The following is a 20,199-nucleotide window of genomic DNA, read 5'->3' on the forward strand; positions in this document are numbered from 1 at the left end:
CAGAAAAATACACTGTAATACAAAAGACAGGCAAACATTCAAACTGGATTTTTAACCCTTCTATGACTACCAGCACATATTAGTTGTAAGGGGAGGAGAGTGCCCTGACAATATTGCTTAATAAACTGTGTTAATCAAGTATTTGGTAACAAAGTCATAGTGTCACTGAAACAGAGCAAAACCATTCAGTTTTACATCAGTAATAAAGACAGGAGTGAGCTTGTGTTTGTCAACAGATGAAAGAAAGATGGGCAGGGACAGCACACCAGCTATTGTTTCCTGAAGTAAAGAACCTGGATGTACTTTGCAGTCACAATGAACAAGATCATCTGAGGTCTTAAAAGACACAAGAGACAAAAGCCAGTACTGACACACCTTTGAAGTGTCTGAAATGCCCAGAAATGCCCTGCATTAGGGGTTTTGTTAGACCAGCTGAATGCAGTCAGGTAAAGAGAGGGATTGCTACTGCACTGGTGGGTCAGCTGGGCATGAACTCTTGACAGCAAAACCAAGTAACTGCATCTGCAAATTAAATTATATAGTTCATTGTATGACCATGTGGAACTGAATTCAACTTTCAGCTGGGAGAAAAGAAAATGGATGTGTAAAAATCACTTTCCTTTCCCAGCATGGTCCTTCCTACAGCATAAAAGGTTGTTAAGAAATGAGTGAAGTGCCTCACACAGGTGCCAGTTTTGTCAGTAGTGCTCCTGCAACTACCCTCTCTTAAAAAATGTATTTTACTTGTAATAAGCCACAGAAGACCTCCTAGATGAAGTGTAAAATACAGCTGGGCTAAAGCCTCAAATTTTCAGTTAAGGGGGGGATGATGAAGGGGTGTTAAATTCTGCAGCTTTAAAGGCAGATTCAAATTGAGCTAAATAGGCTGAGGGGTCGGGAGTACTCAATGCCTTTGCAAAACACTGCCACTAACTTTGTAAGAACAGCCAGCAACATCATACCACAGTAGGAAATGAAAAAACCCATTAGCGTTTCTTGGGAAGTTACTACAAATCTTCAAGTCTAGTGATGAGAAACACAATGTAACAACTCAACCTGGTGAGAACACTTTCAACTCTGTGAAATGCAAGGGTTGCAAAGTGGCAGAAGAGCAACGGGATCAGCAAAAGTCAATCTGAGAAGAGCTGGTCTGTGATTTCATCCGTGATACAGATTAGGTTTTGAATAAACTGTATTTCTGCTGTTTATCAGTATTTACAGAGTAACATTTAAGTTAACATTAGGATTAAGTAACATTAAAGTTCACACCAAACTGGAGTGAAACCAGTCCAAGCTGAAAACACCCCACTCTGCTGTGGCTGTTGCTGCCTGTAGATCATTCCTGACAAGCCTGGCTTGAGGGCAGCAGCACAGCTGCTCTCTTCTGACAGCCACAGCCCTGCTCCTGCCATCTGATGCACGTGGGTGGGTTTGTGGCACCTGTGCAGAACCTCGCTGACTTCTCTGCGACTGTGCAGGACAGTGGCTGCAGGAGCCAAGGCACAGGACTGGGAATGAGCTCTTTGTAGCCAGGTACTTTTTACAAAGGAAGCTTTAGCATAACATGAAGAGCAACATAAGCATGCTCAAACCTGCAGCAGTCACAGCCACAGAAAAGCTGGGAAAAAAAAGCCATACCAATCCACACCTGGCTGCTTTGGCAGAAGTCAAGCTATGCCAACCTTTTCACCAGCCAAAATAGTTCTGTTGGGTGAGACTTTGTTGACAGTACTGTGGAAGAGTGTAGCACGAGAACCCAGAGAATCCAGAATCCACAGCCACAGCAGGTCATTTTAAATGCTGCCTAGGCCATGATCATGTAAACTCTTCCTGCGACTCGTGTCCACTAGCAGTACCCCAGTCTGTCACCTGCACATCATCTGGGCTCTGGCATTAAAGAAGACTGAACTTCTTCAGGAGCGAGCTTCTCTAAGGAAGATAACTTGGTTAACTAAGTTGATATTAATTGGCTTTAAAATTCTGTCTGAAACTGTATGGCTACAAAAGTTAACTATGTTCCTTCAAGGGAAGGAGAAAATGCCTAAATCATTCACTGGGCCACTCTTACTTCTTACCTTCTGCCTTCAAGGTTCTAACAGGTTTCAGTGTGCTGAGCAGCCCTGTCTGCTTGCCCTCCCTTTTACCCCTCTCACCAGCTGATCCTTCTGGTGGAATTCTCGGGAGCAGAGGATTGCACAGAGCTCCAAGAGAACTTGATTTACACAGCACTTCAAGGAAAACTGCTTGCTCTAAAACATAGTATACTGCACACACATTCTCACTAAGTGCATGAAAATGAAGGAAGGAAAACACAGCTGGCAGCTTCCCTGTCCTTGGGCTTCTGCTCTGCAAGAAGCCCCATGTGGGGAGGCCCAGCCGAGCATCAGCACCACGTTAACCCTGCTACGTCTGCACTCAGGTTTGGATGTTATGGATCTCTCTCCCAGGTACTCTGATCCCAGACCATTTTAAGATTCAAGAGCTCTCAGACCCTGAGCACAACTTGATCCTTGACAAGACAGCCATACAGCAGAATTCTTACAACAAATGTCTGCACTTCCCACAGCTGAAATCTGACAAAGACTGCTTAACAGCATAAACCTGGAAAAAATCACCACTTTGTTATCAATGCATTTTTAGTGCATTTCTTGTATTTTTCATAGCAACAGCAGTTAGAAAGGGCAGAAAGTGATGCTCCCGTATAATTCCAAGATTTTTAACTTAATTTTTTTCCCTTCATTGTTACCAATACTTCCACAAGACTGAGAAGATGTGTTAATGAAATGTCATGGTTTGAAAAGGAAGTGAGTTTTTTGGGAGGCTGTGGTCAAAAGTTTGACCAGAAATCTTCCTGGGAAGAACACAAAAGAGAACTTTATAATGTGAATGCAAGGAAGTTACATTTTGAAGATGGGCTGTAGTATCAAGCAGGTCAGGAGAGTAGACTAAAAACTATCCAAATCATCTATTCTTCACACCTCAACTACAGATGAAGAGGAGAAAACCTATCAGTGTGGGATTGCAACATTCATCCATGAAGAGAACAACAAGCCAGAGCATGCTGTGCACACTGTGTCATCCCAAGCCAGCGCTGTAATTCTGCACTAGGGATCAAAAGGAGTGATCAGCTTCACTCCTGCCTGCTGTTGGCTGTCCAGTTTAATTCCCAGTTGTGACAGATGCACTGAACAAAACAGAAATGCTTCTAGTGTTCACTAGATTTACCAAAGGTACAACTCCAGGAAAAACTTCAAAGCCTAAACCTTGCACAGCAGTGACTGCATTGCAAGGAACAGGCAGTGGTCTCATCAGGACCTGAGCATGCTGAACACCAGGAGCACGTGCTACTGTGAAACAACATCTCCCCTGCCAAACAGAAGAGATTTGTAACTGCAGCAGAGTGCAAAAGAAAACAGAGGGGAGAGCTCTCACCTATTTCAGCAGAGCTTCACAGCAATTTACAGAGCAAAACATACAGGGAGATTCAAGAAAGCCAGACTTGTCCTCCCTCAGCTGAATGCACTGAATGCTCTTGGAGGCAGGCTTGAAGCAGATCCTCTCTCTGTACCTCTCCTGTTTATGCAGAGAGAGACAATGCACAGCACACCTAGCACAACTGTGTGATTTGGAGGATTGTACTAAAATCTGCAGCAGTGTAATTGTGTGTGTGTCATGGAAACATCCTATTTAAAGTCCAAATAAAACCAGTACTTCAGAATCCCCAACTATTTTATATTCAGCTTAGGAGCAATGCTTGCTCTTTAAAAAAAGAAGGAAAATTATCACTATCAAAAGGCTAAATGCTTCTTTTCAGACTTAATATTTTAGAAGCTTACCTTGCAGCCTTCACATGTAATGACACCATAATGGATTCCTGATGATTTGTCTCCACAGATCTTGCATGGAATAATTTCAATTTGAGCTGCAACAGAAGCACGCAACCAGTTAATTACATTTTCTTTTAAACACCTTATAAAAGCATTCCCTGATCAGCATTTGTACAGTGAAAACTAATAACCTGCTAAACATTATACTGCATTAACTATTCATTGCTGAACTGCAAGGATCCCCTAGAGCTTTGGACTAAATTATGGCTGCTCGTTATATAATAGCTTTTGGGTTATTAAAATGGGTCATTTGAGAAGGTGTTTAAGAACCCACAAGAAGGCTAGAATCAGCATTTCAAAGCCAAAAAGAACAGGAGAGTTCACATTTTGGCCAAAGAGTCAAGATGACACTAGAAAGGTTTCTTCCAACTGTATTCATGTAAGACCACAGCAGGTAATTTTAAAGCTTGCCCTGCCTGGAAGCAAGTGCACCACCTTCACCACAGCCACCAACATCCACCCAGCTCACATGACAGGCCAGCCCTACGGAGGAGTTACAAGGTGAAGAACAACCCCATTTTGCATGAGCAGTCCAAAACTTACCTATCTGAATCGAAAGGGAATTATTGGTACCTATTCGTGTATTATCTACCACAGAACAAACAAGGCAGGAAAACACAGCAGCACTCAGTTTAGTGAAACCAGAGGAGTTGGCACAGTCTGGAAAACGCCGTTCAGTTATAAGGCACGAAAGCCCTGATAAATGCAGTTTCATACACATAAACCCACCCACTGAATTCAGTTTGGTGTGTGACTATCTCTAAATCAATCTTCCCATGTGGATACACGGCTCCAAGATGCATGCTCAGGGATACTCCTGCATGCGCAGGGACACCTCTCCACTGCTTCTGGGCTGTTTGGACAGGCCGTGCACAGGCAGTGCCTCAGTGATCAAACAGCAGCAGGGCACACATCACACGTGCTTGGGGGCGCTCACAAACACCACCACACACAGGTAGGTGACTGAAATCCCAGGAAAGCCCCTGCTCTGCCACAGTGTGTTAGGATGAAGCTGCATCAGTTTTCTGGAAAGGGCTTAGTTGGAACAGTACAAGTGCAACTCTTGCTGTGTCTGTAACTGTGACACATTAAGGTGGTGTTCACCTCCTGGAGGAGCTCAAATCCATTCCAAGCTGCCCGACTGTTTAAGAGAGCTCCTCTTTCATCCAATTTACGGCTCTCCAGTCTATGACAACACACAAAATCACATCTAATACTGCTGTCTTACAACACATTGGCTTAACTTCAGTTCTTCTCTGCTCTGAAAAGGTCAGGTCCACGCAAGAAACATTGCATCCCGCATGGCACTGAATCCCTAACTGGCTGCTCATTATTAATCAAGAGTTATCTTGCAGTGCTACTGTGTGTCCCTTCCACTGCAGCACAACACAGCTCAGGATCTGGCCCAAAGCATAAGATAATTACAAAACAGAAGCCCAGAAGACTTGCAGCACAGCACCAAGTGCGCTAAAATGTCCCTTCAAAATATTCTCCAGGTGACACCAAATGCAACAATATGGTAGCTGAGCAGCACCCAAATGGAACCTATTTGCCCCTGGGAAACCAAGAGCAGCTAAAATACTCTGCTGGGGAAGGCTACAGGGCTTTTGCCAGGCAGTTCTGTATCAGCAGCTTTCCAAATAGTGCCATACAGCAGGACACCACTGGTATCTGCTTCCATCATAAGGACCTTGGCATCCCTGACCTTCAAACCCCACCATCCCTGCAGCGATGGAACAACAGGCTGAAATTAAGAGGCCTGTTTAGGACACTTAAGGAAGGAAATGCTTCTTCCCCAAAAACGGTTTTAATTTCACTTTGCTTTCAGCTAACACATTAAACACAATGGAGCAGGAAGTGAATTAATAGAAGGAAAAAAAATAATGCGTGTGCTGTTTCATTAATGTGCTACATTAATTATTACTGGAGCCTCCTATGTTTATGAGCTTGTGGCAGAAAGGGTGGCATAACCCCCTCCCTTCACATCAACAAATTGGAGAACAGACTGAAATTCACAGAAACTCAGAATTTCTATCATGTGCAGTTCAAACTCAGAGAGCAATCCCGTGGGCTAATTCCAGAATAGCTCTACCAAATCCCAGTTGGGCCTTTTCAACATATGATTATTTTTCTCCTGTGCTGCAGTGAATCAGCAGCCTTCAGCAGCTCCTTGGACAGGGTAGTGACAAGGCTTATCTCCACAGCTACATGGCAATGTATTTTTTACATTTCACTTTTATATACATAATTACTGCCTTATTTTGAATAGGTATTATATAATTGCATCTAGCTTATCTACAATCTCCAGCATGCTAGTTAAATCACCCATGAAGCCTGTCTATGCAATCCCTATTTCTTAAGCAACAGGACATTTGCAGAGCGTTTCTGAAGGAATGTAACATGCCTTCAAAGTGATGGCCTAAAGCTAGGTTAGTAATAGTCTAAAAGGTGCCATAATTAGTCCCAAATGCATTTTCCAAGGTGCTTCACTGGTATAAGAGAATCTCCACAGATTCACAGGCTCCAGCTGTGCCAGCATTTGCCCAACATCATTTTTATGAGCACTGGCACCAAATCAGGGACAGTTTTAGAACTCCTGATTTCCTCAAATTTACATCTTCAAGGTACTTACTTTCAATTAGGCACATAGCATTTTAAACTGCAACTTAGTGCTGCACTCAGAGATGCAGGACAATGGGATGAATCTCTGAAGCACAGATCGCTGGGGACTGCCACAACCAACTGTAGTACAAATTAATGCACAGAGAGATCAGATCAATTACTGCTCCACGTGGTGCCTGTGCAAATCAACTCATTGAAATGGAACCCCTGTCGCAGGTTCATACACTTCCCGTACAGCATGAAAGGACTTAAGATACTTTAAACTTACTAAATGCAAATTGCCTGTGCCAAGATTATGCATTTTTTCTTACAAGGGTGAAAATATTTTCCCCACTTTTAACTTTGACATGCAAATATGTACTTGCTAAAACCTTGTTCTTATGCAAACAAGGCAGGTGGGAAATATTTTTACATGTCAAGAATATGTTCCGACTTGGTTTCTCACATTCCCAGAGTTACTTAAAGCTTCCTACTGTGCTCAAATTAATTGTACCTGTTCTCTGCTTACATTTATTTATATGGTATATTTTTCAAGATTACATAAAATACTCTAATTCATGCTTTAGACTAGAATTAGCCTAAATTACAGTTTACAATTTCTATCTCCTGGGGTGGTGCTCAGGCTGATTCAGGCTGGTTCATGCATGAGCAAATTATTTCTTAAATATGAACTGCAGAAAAAAATAAACTCTTGTGGTTGCTTAGGAACTGCCACAGATACCCAGGTGACAGATGTAGTTTGTATTCCCAGATTAAAGGCCTAAGACTCTTTCACACCCTGAAATAACAGTGCTCCACAATCCTACCAAGGCTGTCCTGTGCCAAAGGCAGCCAAGAGGAGGAATAAAAGCCCAAACAAACCAAGAGCAACAAACGGAAGCTCGAGCACCGAGACCCACCACCAAACGAGATGCTCTGAAAGGGCTCCTGAGAGAAAGAAGGGACCTTCCAAGGGCTGGAAGCAGCAATCCCTAGGAACTGATGTCAAACAAGCTCATCTCCATAGCCAAGGGCCTCTGCCATCCACCAGCACCCCTCAGCTCATGTGCCTTCACCTGGAGCTGTTCCTATCGCCAGACTGCCTGCTAACTGCTGTCATGTCAGATGAGCTTCCAGAAAAAGGAGTGTGGGCTCTGATCTGCTCAAAATCAGACTGAACAGGAACTTGAGCCTAAGTATTACAGGGGAAAAAAAGCCAGTGGTTTTTCCCCTGAACATTTATTCTCTGTCCATCCGCTGTGTCTTCACCCAGCAACTGTCTGAGGTAGCTCTGGTATGCCTAAATAACACCACTGCCTCCACCCAGTTCCTGGGGAACATGCCAGCAGGCAGCCAGTGGGAGCACTCAATGACATCTTCTGCTGGAACAGGAGAATACGCCTTATTCCCTCCTGCTCCAGGGGAGCTTGTTCCCCAAACCTGGAACAGTTTCACTGGGTTTGCCTGCCTTTTCCAAGTTCCCTCCCCCAACCAAACCCTCTAGACAGCCTCTCCCTTTTTATTAATTCCCACATCATGAAATGTTGCTTTATTCCTTGTCCAGTTTTTCTCAGTAGAGAAGTAAGAAAATCTAATTCTGTATCTGTAAGGGAATGCACTGTACACCTCACCATAATCTTTGATTTCTCTCTTCCTAACTCACTGGGGCAGACAGATCAGGGCAAGAGTCTGTACAGCCAAGCAAAGCACAGGTCACCTTTCTCCCCAGTTCTGTCACTGAAACAGAAACAAACGGAGCCTCAGCACAGGAACGTGCTACCAGCTTACCTTGAAGAACACACTTTTTAAAAGAAAAAATTTGTTTCCAAATTTTTCCAAAGACAGAAGCTTTTCCCTCCCCATTAACATTTGTGAATAAAATGCTTGTTTCTAGTTAATTAATTGTCTTGGGGTATAAAAAGGATTTTTCCTTTCTTCCTTCTGCTTTCACACTGTTATTTTAAAACTGTACATGCACACAATTAACAATTTTTCCCAATGCTCAACAGGTAGGAAACCTCAGATTAGGTATCCTGGGAAGGGCTCTTCAGTGAATGCAAAAATTGGTCCCATGTCTGCCTTTCAAGGGAGATCCACCCAGCTGACCTGAGTGATCTAGAAAGTTGGGCAATTAATGAAGTTAATTGTCTTGTCTGCTCTAGAGTGAAGGCAGGAAGAGAGGAAAGGAAGGGAGAAAGAGAAAACAAGAAGGAAAAAGGGCATATGATTAATCTTATTCATAACAGACAACACGAACCCTTGAGTGGAGAAGCCTCCTCTTCACTCAACAGTGAAGGAATTTAATGATATTTTAATTACAAGCCTAACTTTTAGAAGGTGAAAGTCAGGTAAATCCCACTATGTCTTACTATTTCTGAATTTTAAAATTAGCATTTTCTGGAAAGGAAAACCTGTGCAGAAGGTGCTCCCTCCTGCCTGGCACCACCGAGACACGAGCACTTCTGAGCAGCTCTGGCCACAGCTCCCAAGGCAGCCATGTGCAGAAATTGCAGGGATACCCTCCTGCACTCAGCATGGAGGGACTCAAGCACATGCTGCTGGCTCTGCCAGACCAGTCCCTACTCCTCAAAGCCTCTGTGGGCACTGAGCATCCTCCTCACATGCACAGCTCTCCAGGGAAAGCATCCCCAGCTGAGCACAGCTGCCCAAGGCTGCAGGGGGGTACAGACAGCAGGCAGGGCTGCAGCTGGCACCTCCTGGGGCTCAGGGCACTGCTTCAGGAGCAATCCCTTCCCTGGCTGCAGCAGCCTTGCCGAGGAGGCCTCTCCCTGGACGTGGCTCACCTGTGCCCAGCCTCTCAGGGTGTGTATAACTGTGCAGCTAATTCAGAAGGGCTCTGCAATGAACATGAGACACACACAAATTGGGCCAACCTGCTTCTAGAGGGATGCAGTTTGTGCCAGACATCCCTGCTAGTGCTGTTTGTAAGTATATTGATTAAATTAGGAGGCATACATATTCAGTGGTATATTCATCCATATTCATTGGCTCAAACAAGGGTACTGCATGTAATGTGGTATTTAAAGCAACATGATATCTGATCACAAACTGAATTAACACGGAATGATTTTACTATATAATATTCTAATCTTCCTGCATTTTCAGCTTCATTACCTAAATAATTTGCTCTGTCATGTACTCTAAGTAATTTGAGCTGGCTGCAAATTACTTGCCTCCGAACACCTGCAGCTTCCAAAGGCTGCAGTTCCACGGAACCGAGCACTGGTGGCAGCACAGCCCTGCCCACGCCATCCGTGCACGCCGTGAAGTGACCTGTCCACTGACACAGCCTGAACGCTGAAAACCCCCGGGCTGCTTCTGGGGATGGTGGGTGCTTGGGAGACATCTGAGGCCATTTCAGAACACACAGTTAAGTGTTTGATCAAGAGCCTGCCCACTCCTTGTGTGAAGGTGTGTTTATTCCATACCCAATCCCCACCATGAAGACATTCTGAGCAGGCCCCACTGGAGACAGCAGTGACAGACCTGGCAACAAATAGCTCCAAAGAACTAACAAAAGAGATCTGTGTCTCATGGCTGGATTTTTCTGGAGTCCAGTAAGGTTGAAATTCCAGCAGAAGCCTTCCAGCACACGGGATATTCTTTGCATCTTCCTCTCTGTTACGGATTCCCCTCCCTACAGCGGAGCTCGGCTGCACATGGTCCCTCAGGGGGTATCAGATGGGGAACTTCATCAGATTTTCAATTTTCACATCTTCGGAACCGCTGATGCTCTCAAGCTTGGCTGAAATGTTTTGGAAATGGGGAGGACTGGGGTAATGGGCAAAAAACCAGACAAACACAAACAACCTCTCCAAGCCTTGTTTCCTTAGGAAATCACACTGGTAATAAAATAAATACTGAGGTTATACTGGTACAAATCCTTTGAAGTCTGTGGGTGTGATGGGTGGAGTAGAAACGAACATGGCCACCAAAGTATTAATTAAAAGTAAAGTATGAGCAACACCTCAAACACACAAGGCAGAAATGCTGCAATGCTGAGACGAGCTCTGTGGGCCTGGGCACATCTGGATCCCTCAGCAGGTCACTGACATTGCTCAGCGTTCCCAAATGCTGCAAACATCCATACTGAAGGAGATACAGGATAAACAGCATGGCACCACCTGAGCACTACTGGGGCCTGGAAGACTGACTTTGAGGAATCAGTATAAATTCCTTCAACATCTGTTTGATTTGGGCACATGGAAGGGAACAGTGCAGTAAGAGCTCATATTCCCATGCCAGGATCACTGGGTTTAGGGTTACATCACTGAAGTTTAGGATTATTGTTTTCCTTTAAGCCACAAAAAATTTTACTGACACACATTTTAATTAAAAAAGCTAGAGCTTTGCTATTATATGAAGCACTGTCTTCAACAAAGACACCTGAATGTCTAATAAAAGATGGCAAGATGAAAAATAGTTTGGGTTTTCTAAAAGGCTAAACTGTTTCAGTGAAGTTGTTATGGTGAGGTCTCTATTTTTAATGTTGTATTCAAAGAGAGAATCGCTGTAAACCCTAATATCATAATATCACCATAATATTCTGAATTCCTATAAAGAAAAATCAAAACAACATGCCAGCACAAAAAATGTAGGACTTCTGCAAGTGTTCAGGAACACAAGCTAAAAAGTGATCCAGGGTTTTTAGAGGAACTCAGAAAGATGTTTGCTCCCTCTCGTTCACGTGTACAACGCCACATGATTCTAAAGTCCTTCTGTGTTACACTCATATCTATCTCTCCACTGTTTTGCCTCTATCCACCCAAAAACATCCTCACTGTCCTGACTGAGCAATGAATGCAGCTGAAAGCGGGATTATTTGATTTTCGTTGTTGGAGGAATGACAGGTAGAGACAACTGCAGTTTGGGACTCCGGCCACGTTATTAAACCTCACCACAGACCAAACTGGAACATCAAACCACTGAAGTCCAAGCCTGGGCTCAACCCACACAGCCAGGCCTGCCACATCCACAGGGGTTCTGTTGTCCAGGAGCACAGACAAGCAGTTCTTGGGACAGTCAATCCCTTGGTATATCCGGGGCACGCAATTAGCATCTTCCCACTCCGCGAAATCTATGGAATTGCCCAAGCTCCAGCTTTGTCACTGCTTCCAGGAACTTAACACACAAATAATGAGGATGGCAGAAATGTACAACAAGAGACTGCAACTGCAACAGCTTCTTCTGGGTATCCCCTTTTGTCCCTGCCAGGCACAAGGGAAGGACACAGTAACAACTCACAGCAACCAAACGTTGAAGATTGATGATTTCCACACAGTCAGAACAGACTTCCAAATATCATAAAACACCAGTTTGTTTCCAGAACGGTTTGGCTTCTCACTGTCTTGGTGGCTCAGGTGCTTATGAATAAACATCCAATTATTTCATTTGCCTCTTCTTCTCTGGTTGAAAATTAACAGAAGTTACACTGGCTACGATGACCAGAGCTTGAGGCATAATTAATTTCACCAAGATAAATGGAATTCTTGTTAAATAAAGCGATTCAGAAAAAGTTTTTGTTAAAAAACACAGTGATGCTGAAATCATGTGATTCTCTAATGAAATAGTATAGTTTTAATCATAGCTCTGAACTGCATGTCAAGAAATAGGTGCTAGAGAGACCACAATCTCCCTAGTGCTGCTATGCTGGAGCATGGGGATGCTAGCTGCTGTTTCATTTCTTCTATCTATGTAAGCAGCACAATCATCCTTTATCTCTACCTCCAGCTACCTCAGATGCCTGGTACTTACTGCCAGATCTTGGGTTTTGGTCTTATGATCCCAATGACGAGTGAGCAGAGCTCCAGCCCCACCAATCTGCAGTGTTCTGCACTGCTGAGAGAGAAGCTGCTACAGAGCTGAACAAGAGGAGCGCTGGTGGCCTGACTTCTATTACTTTCCTTTTTCACTTTCAAAAACAAAGCTTACAGGTCTAATGACACACCTACAAAACATTTCTCTTGATAATATGACAAAATACAAGTTTTAGGAGCAACACAGGTCTGAGCTATTATCACAGGAACTGCCAGCACTGACTTCTGCTACTCTAATTTGCTACTGCATTTATCCAGTAAGCAGCAAGCTGGGGTTTGTGTGAATCCATCATGTTTGTTTTTACAGGATTCTAGAGTTCACTCATGTTTCAACATCCTTAATTTCTTCCTGCAGATGATTACTAACCTGGAGCAGTTGTCAAGACAAACACCTGCAGCAGGGCACAAGCACAGTTCTACAGTGACCCAGGCAGTCCCACTGTGCCACCCAAACCAGCCAGTACATACGGTCTGTCACATGAAAAATGACACAGAGAATGAGCTGGGAGTCAACGCGTGAGTGCACCTTGAGGCACTCAAAGCGGCCTTGAACGCTCAATCACACTCAGGTTTCTTGTAGTCTTTGCCACTTACTGTTCTCTTACATTGGGAAAAGCAAATCTACACCAATTTCTCCTTCCCGGCATCTGTATGCTGGTCTTTTATTATCTGCCACTAATGGAGGGGAAAACAAGACGTGAAATCTGCAGAAGAAGTGGATTCATTTATTTGCTGGAGTTAGCTAGACAATAGTAAATTAATTCTCCCCCCTTCTTCAAAAAGAAACCTGTACTGAAAAGCTTAAACATATTTGTAGTTCTGCCCCATTTCCTAAATCTCTGGAAGAAACTAATAAAGACTTGACTTAAATAAAGTCTTGAAGAAACGTAGCATTTCACAGTGACAAGTCCAAATTACTGTAACATTTTCTTCACAGACTAATGCACAGAGCCCCCATTTGATGTCATTTTCTACTCTCAGGTGTTGGATCTGGTCTTCTAAACACTGGAATTGGTTAACTCCAACACTGTCCTCCCACCTTCTTTTCCCCTAATTAACTGCACCGGCTTAGGGGAAAATCTGGCATTTCCGTTTATTTGCTTGTAGCAGGAAAACAAACAACTTATCAACCACTCACCAATGTTAAGCAGCACTTCAGCAAGTCAGCTACAACACAGCTAGCACAGCTCAACAACCTTTGCCTGAGTTAGTTCTCCTAGGCTGCAAGTAGCATTAAATGACCAGTTCTCAGAAGGGAATCATTCTGGCCCCGTGTCCAAGGGGAGAGTTCCGTAGGCAGGAGCAGGAGAGGCGCTCAGCTGGTACCGGAATTACAGCAGCGCTCATTAAGGAAAGGTCTTTTAGAACAGCTGTAAAGAGTGTCTGACCTGCTACACAACATGAAAGCTCCATCAGTGGATTTGTTAAGAAGCTACACACACTTGTGCTCTCCATTTGCAAAACTGCATCTCAGTTCAGTGATCGAATCAGGCTGCCTACCAGAACAGACCAGACGACACCCAGAGGTACCTGATGAAAAAAAATCAACAAAGAAACAACAAAACCCAACCAACCACACAGACCTGACAAAAACCAATCATTTGCAAAATTTGTCAAAATTATTTACAATTTCAAGGACACGTTTTCACAAGGTGACAGGCCCAGAACTTGAAGGAACTGCAACGATCCTACAGCACCAGCTGGCTGTGGGTGGGTACCACTGCAACCTCACCACTCGTACAAATGTGCACTGAGCTTTCAGACCAAGCACTAACAATCCCCGGCACAACCCCTTAGAAGGCTGTCTCTGATTAGCAACCCATCCCCACCACAGGTTCTCCAGCACAATGCCCACGATGCTTTCCTTGGTACTTTCCATTTGGCCAAGTCAAGTTCCCCTTTAACAGCCCGTTCCCTGGAGACAGAAGGGCAGTTTGGGAGGAGGAATATGGAACTAATTCAGAAGAGGTAACAAAGCAGTGGGAACCCAGAAAGTGTCCTTTCACAGTGTTTGCTATGATTCAGCCTTGTCCTGCTGTTTTACCAGGCTGAATGGATTTTACCAAGGGTTTGACCTCTGCAGAAATTGCAGGATCTGTCCCTGTGCATGGAGAAATGCGACTCCACACGACTAAGTAAAAGCCAGACAAACATGGCTGGTGCAGAAACCACATCCCTACAAGAGAGCTGCACTTTAATGAAAAACTACTCAAAACCTGAATTTTATTCTAGAAGAAAAAAGTTGCAGGGAAAAAAATAAAGTATTTCACCCAGACTTGAAACTATCATTCTGATGTGATTACATCTGCATTTTTAAGATATCTTCTTTTTCTTTTTGGCTGTACCTGAATTTGGTGTCATTAAAAAGGCTTCCTTTGATGCTGCATGCCAAGTAGAATCATTAGTTTCTCACAAAGGTGCACTCTAAATGTCTAGTTTAAATTTTCATTTTCAGATGATTCATCTAAAAGATGAACAATAACAACCAAAACCAACTCCAGAAGTCTAAACAGTAAAAAACCTTTGAGCTGCACTCACTCATTTATTAACTCCCTCCAACACCTCCTTCCTGGATTCGTCACCCAGCAGCCAATACTGAGTGTGAATTCTTCAACTCCATCTGTGATTTATGGCTATTGCAAACAAATCACAACCAGTTTCCCCGAAACATCACAGAAGAGGTTCTCCTCAAGTCCATATTCTGCATCTTTCCAGCCTGACACTGGGTCACTTGTTTTTAATACAAAGATGTTTTCCACTGCAAGTATTTCCAGTGTATGTGGGTAGTTTTGCCACAGCTCCTCTTCATGAGTCCTCTGCAGGGGTCATGAGAGGATGAGTGAAACTGAGGGACACCAGAAGAAGCCACGTCCTCAGCTACTCCTCTAGGTTTTGAAGGGGGAGCACAAAACAGATTAACTATACCCATGTTCCTTCCATTTCAAAGAAAATATTGCTGAAGTTCAAAACCAAGCAGTGGTTTACAGCTGGTAAGTGTTTTCTGATACATATTAAGACACCAGCAAATACATTAGATATTAGAGAAAGCTCATAGTCTTTTTTTGTGACAGAAGGTCAAATCTCTGCTGAACAAATACACTTGTTTTTCTCTCCAAGAAAGACACCTCCTTCAGCTCTTGCCCCACCTCAGGGGGAGCAATATTAGCGTCTATGTGGGATCAGAAGGATTCCTCAGATGTCCTCCTGGAAAAGGGCACAGGAAGAAAACACTATGACCCATCCCCAAAAACTGCACCAGGGAGAACATACAAGATGCTATCACTGGTGATGGAAATCTTACGGGCTCTGGCTTACAACAAAATAAATGCACCAGCAGTCTATCAAACAGCTTCAAAAACATTTCTGTCACAGAGAAAGCTTTATTCCCAAACATTTCCTTCAAAGCATACATTACAGTGATGTCCCCCCCACCTATGCTCACACTATCGCCCTGGACTTAGCTGTGTTTCTGAGCCTCTTTACGCCCTCATGATGCCTACATATGATATACTCTGTCTGAAAACCATCTTCATTTCATGACAAGAATCATGAAAGAAAAAAATGTAGCTGCCCACAAAAACGTTTTAGAAAATTACAAGCTTGTGGAAAGAAAAGGTCTAGCAAAAGCTCTTCCTTTGCCACAATCAGATTAGGTGCTACGACCTTCATTAAAACCCTTTCTGCCTTCTCATTTCATAGGGTTTAATTTCCTGCCTCTTGATGATTAAACCAACTGAAAGGTAGTAGATAAAGCAAGTTTGCTTGCTGTTCCAAACAGATATATTAATGCTTTACGCTTAAAAAGCTTTCAAAGTGTCTTCAGAGGCTGATTAACAAACACCATACATAAACCCCCGTCTGAGGTCAGACTGTGGCAGCAGATATGTGACTGAAACTTACTCCAACAGCTCTATTCAAGGCACAGAATACCTCCACCGCATACATTAAGGAAGCTTAAAGTTAAGCTTCACATATTTAAACACTAACAAAGTCTACTTAATGGCAGTCTTCGAAATGACAGTGGCCTCCTAATCTGCTGCAGATAAAGAAGTGCCAAGATTAATGATTACATAAGTGCATCGCAGAGCCCAGAAACAATAATCAGCTCTTCTGTTGTTATTTGTGTACAAAGGCTATTAGAGTCATCTGACATTCCAAAATCCAATTTAAAGTTGTTAAACCCCTTTCACGTACTTATTTGAGGTTGGAAAACAGAGAGGTTCAAAAAGGGAAAGGAAGGGTTTGATTTCCTAATTCTTTTCCCCTTACTGATTTCGCTCTAAGCCAAATCTCTCTTAAAGAATTGTAAAAAAAAAAAAAAAAAAGCTTTTAAACAATGCCTGGAATAACCAATATTGCTGTTGAAGAAATAATACCAATAAAACCTTAACATGCTTAGATAGCAAAATTTAAAATAATGACTACAAGCAAACTTAGTAACTATTCCACAGAAAAAGACCCCACTGAATTGAGGGTGTTGCTGACGTTGTCCGTGCAACACTGACAATCTTCTGCAAATCAGGGCGAGCACACGAAGGTGCTCAGGTACCAAACCCTTCTGGGTGACACAGAGAAGTCGATGAGAATTCTAGGTGAGAACTCTTGGTTAACACCGGCACGGCAGAACCTGCCAGAGCCCAGCCTGCTCTCTGCAAAGCACGGCACGGACAGCTCCGACTGCAGCCTCCCTCATCGCCACACAGCAACTGCTTTCCTATAGAGTTCCTTTAAAATCCAAAACAACCTTCTTTGTTTCTGACAGGTTAGAAACAAAACGAACGAACTGTTTTCTCCGGGGTGCCGCATTTGTCCCTCGTCTGGGCAGAGAAGGGGCTGGGGGGAGGCGGCGCTGCCTGGGAACAGCTCGCTGCCTCTCCGGGGAGCGTCCCCCGCAGCCCCGCTTGCGGCACAGCCCCCAGTGCGGAGCCCTGCCGCCTCCCGAACCCACGGGAAGGGGCCCGAGGCCGGCCCCAGCTCTCACACGGGGAGGGAACGGCCGACAGCCCCAGGAGCAGCCGCTGAGCTCCCCGGCCGAGGGCAGTGCCTGGGCCTGGCGCTGCCGGCCCTGCAGAACGAGGCCGCGCTCCAGCGCCGGACAGCCCAGCCCGGCCCGGCCCGTGAGGGGCAGCGCCCGGACCCGCTCCGGCCCTGCCCGCAGCCGACGCCGGGCGAAGAGCAGCCCGAGCGAGCGAGCGTCTGCTACAGCCGAAGGGAACCGCTGAGGACTACATGCACTAGCTTTTTCTTCACAGCTACAAAGTGCTTCTCTAGTGTAAACGCAATTAAGTGATAACTGCATCTGTGCAGAGGGTATTCAAAATGCTAATATCCCCACCCAGATAAGTCGTCAACTTTGCCTGCTTATTTATCTCCAGCTCTTAGAAATTACTGCCATGAATGCTCCACTGCCTTCTCCCATTATCTTTGCAATCCCGCTTCTTCCTCACAGAAAAGCACGAAGCAGAGCACGTAAGAGCTGCACCACTCCGACCACACCGGGGAGCACAGTGATACCCGAGAAGAAGCATCAGCTGATCTCCTGCAGCACAGCTACTGCCATATTCTGCAGTTCTCAAAGTTCCCTCAGCTTTTCATCTAACCTAGAGAGGTAACAAAATCTGCTCTGCCGTCAGAGGCTCACATAATCTAGAAAGAACAGCAGTTTGCATCGTGAATTATCTAATGTGATTTACCACTCGAGGAAAAGAAAATCTATCCTGCTTGGTGCTGTGCCATTTGGCCACCAGACTCTAGAATTTTAATGTCTGTTATCTCTGCAATGGAGATAACACAACGCTGGTCTCGGATATCTGGCTCGAAGCTGGTTTCCTTACCTCAACACAAGACATCTCGTGTTATGTAAGTCTCTTGTCACACGCATTACATGTTTTCCAAGGGGAAAAAAGCTCAAAAAAACCCCTGGAAAACTCACTACTGAAAACAAAGGAGCTTGATGGAACTTACCATCAACACCTATATGAATGCCTTAGTACTTCTGTTTATAAAATTCACAAAATTGCAAAATGGCCACCAAAAAAAAAAAAAAAATTCCCCTAACAGGAAACACTGATACCTTTTCAAACAAGTCTGTCAGTTCAATAAGGAGAACACAATCTCATAACCCACAGAATCAGGCAAAATACAAGTATGAACAGGAGAACACAGAATAAGATTGTTGATTCAAGTGTTAAGTGTTTTTGATAGCTGAAAATGAAAAATCCAATTTGCTTCACATGGCTAGTATTATGTTCTAAAAGCCAAATCACTCAAAAAGGTAGAAGCTGGCAATTAGTGAATGTCAATTTGTGTTCCCTCCAATAAAAGGAGGCCTGATAAAAGTTTTAAGAAAATAATAGAAAGAGCACCTGTATTACTGCAACCATTTCATCCAAAGAAAATACAAACCCGTTCATGAGCTAAGCTTCATCTTTGTCAGGACAAGAAAACCACCTTGTAACCAGAGCTGAATGAAGCCATACAAAAGCTTACCAAGTGAGGAACACAATCTCTCAACCCTTTCAAGACAGTCTTTACCCATCATTCCTGCTGATGTCTCTTCCTATGCTTGTGTTCTGCACACATCAGAAAAAGGACAGCAACAAACACCAGGCAACTCCAAATTTTGCTGGAGTTCTAACACTGTTCTATTTCAAAAGGCTCACACAGTCAGTTACTGTACTGTCCTTGATAAAGACCCAAACCATTTAACCAGAACTCCCCCCATCCTACTCTCTGAAGAGTACTTGCAGAGTAAGTTTGATTATCCAAAGCTCCCAGGGGACAAATGGAAGCAGAGATAAGTGGGGGAGCAGCCAGAAGTCTTGTGAGAATAATGGAAGTGAAAGGAGAGGAAACGAACACCACAAAGAACTGCTGGCTCAGCTCAGCCCTGAAGTTTCCCTACTCCTGAATGGAGCATTCATGAAATAAAATAAGCTTCTTTAAGCAAACATTCCAAATGATTGCAAAAACCATTTGACAAAGCGAAGAATTACTGTTCACTTTGGTACTTGACTCTCCTGAGAGAGACAGGTGTTTTTCTTACTGTAGCAATTTCTTAACCAGGGTTACAGCTGTAGGTAGCAACGCTCCTAATAGTGCCTCAATGCTCAACAAGCGGCCAAAGTCTTTCCAAATTTGTGATTCCCTAAGTATTATTTGGAAGACATTGTTAGAAGAAGTTCCAAATTGAGTAAAAAATACAGATTTATCACAAGCCTAAACATGGGGGGAGAATATCCACCTAGAAGAAATCTGCTTTGGGAGTTGTGAGTGCTTCACACAGAAAGTACAAGTTTTTATTTATATTACTGCAGCACAAGTTAATGCCAATTAAGTAGGAGAGTCACTTTGGATTTAGCACAGAACCTGGCCCAGGGCACTGGCACACAGAATAGAAATAAATACTAATCATGCTTGCTCACACTGAGAGGATTAGATAACTACAGACGTAGGAAATTAAAACCACAACAAGATGACCCCACGCTCATGATTTCCCTGTTGTAGCAGATCAGTCAATATGAATAATCGACAATGTAAATTGAAATCCTCAGATAAAAATAATGGTTTTACTGCTTTATTTCTCTTCACTTGCACATAAATTGAGTTGACTATCTCTGACAATGCCATGGTTTAATATTCTAAACACACTATCTCCTTTAACAATGCTTGGAATAGAAACAAGCTGCTGAGCCAGATCCTCAAGGGTGAAAATCAACATTGCTGCACTGACTTCAGTGGAAGCACATTGATCTCCACCAGCTAAAGCTGTGGGCCCAAGTGGGCAATTAGGTTTCTATTATATGCTAATTTAAATAATGTACCACAGAACATTTGCTGTACAATAAGGCAAGTCTACATTCTTCTGTGGACAA

General features: G+C 43.7%; 1 protein-coding gene across 4 annotated transcripts in view; it reads right to left on the reverse strand.

Moving 5' to 3' along the window:
* Positions 1-20,199, reverse strand: part of RORA (RAR related orphan receptor A) — a 364,473-nt gene that overhangs the window by 25,769 nt on the left and 318,505 nt on the right. For all 4 annotated transcript variants that reach the window (XM_038147682.1, XM_038147681.1, XM_038147683.1 and 1 more), the window contains one exon: positions 3,837-3,922. In XM_038147682.1, the coding sequence (XP_038003610.1) occupies positions 3,837-3,922 (86 nt within the window). The remainder of the gene's footprint in view (positions 1-3,836; positions 3,923-20,199) is intronic.

The sequence above is a fragment of the Motacilla alba genome, chromosome 10 (genome assembly GCF_015832195.1).
Source record: "Motacilla alba alba isolate MOTALB_02 chromosome 10, Motacilla_alba_V1.0_pri, whole genome shotgun sequence".
Taxonomy (NCBI): Eukaryota; Metazoa; Chordata; class Aves; order Passeriformes; family Motacillidae; genus Motacilla; species Motacilla alba.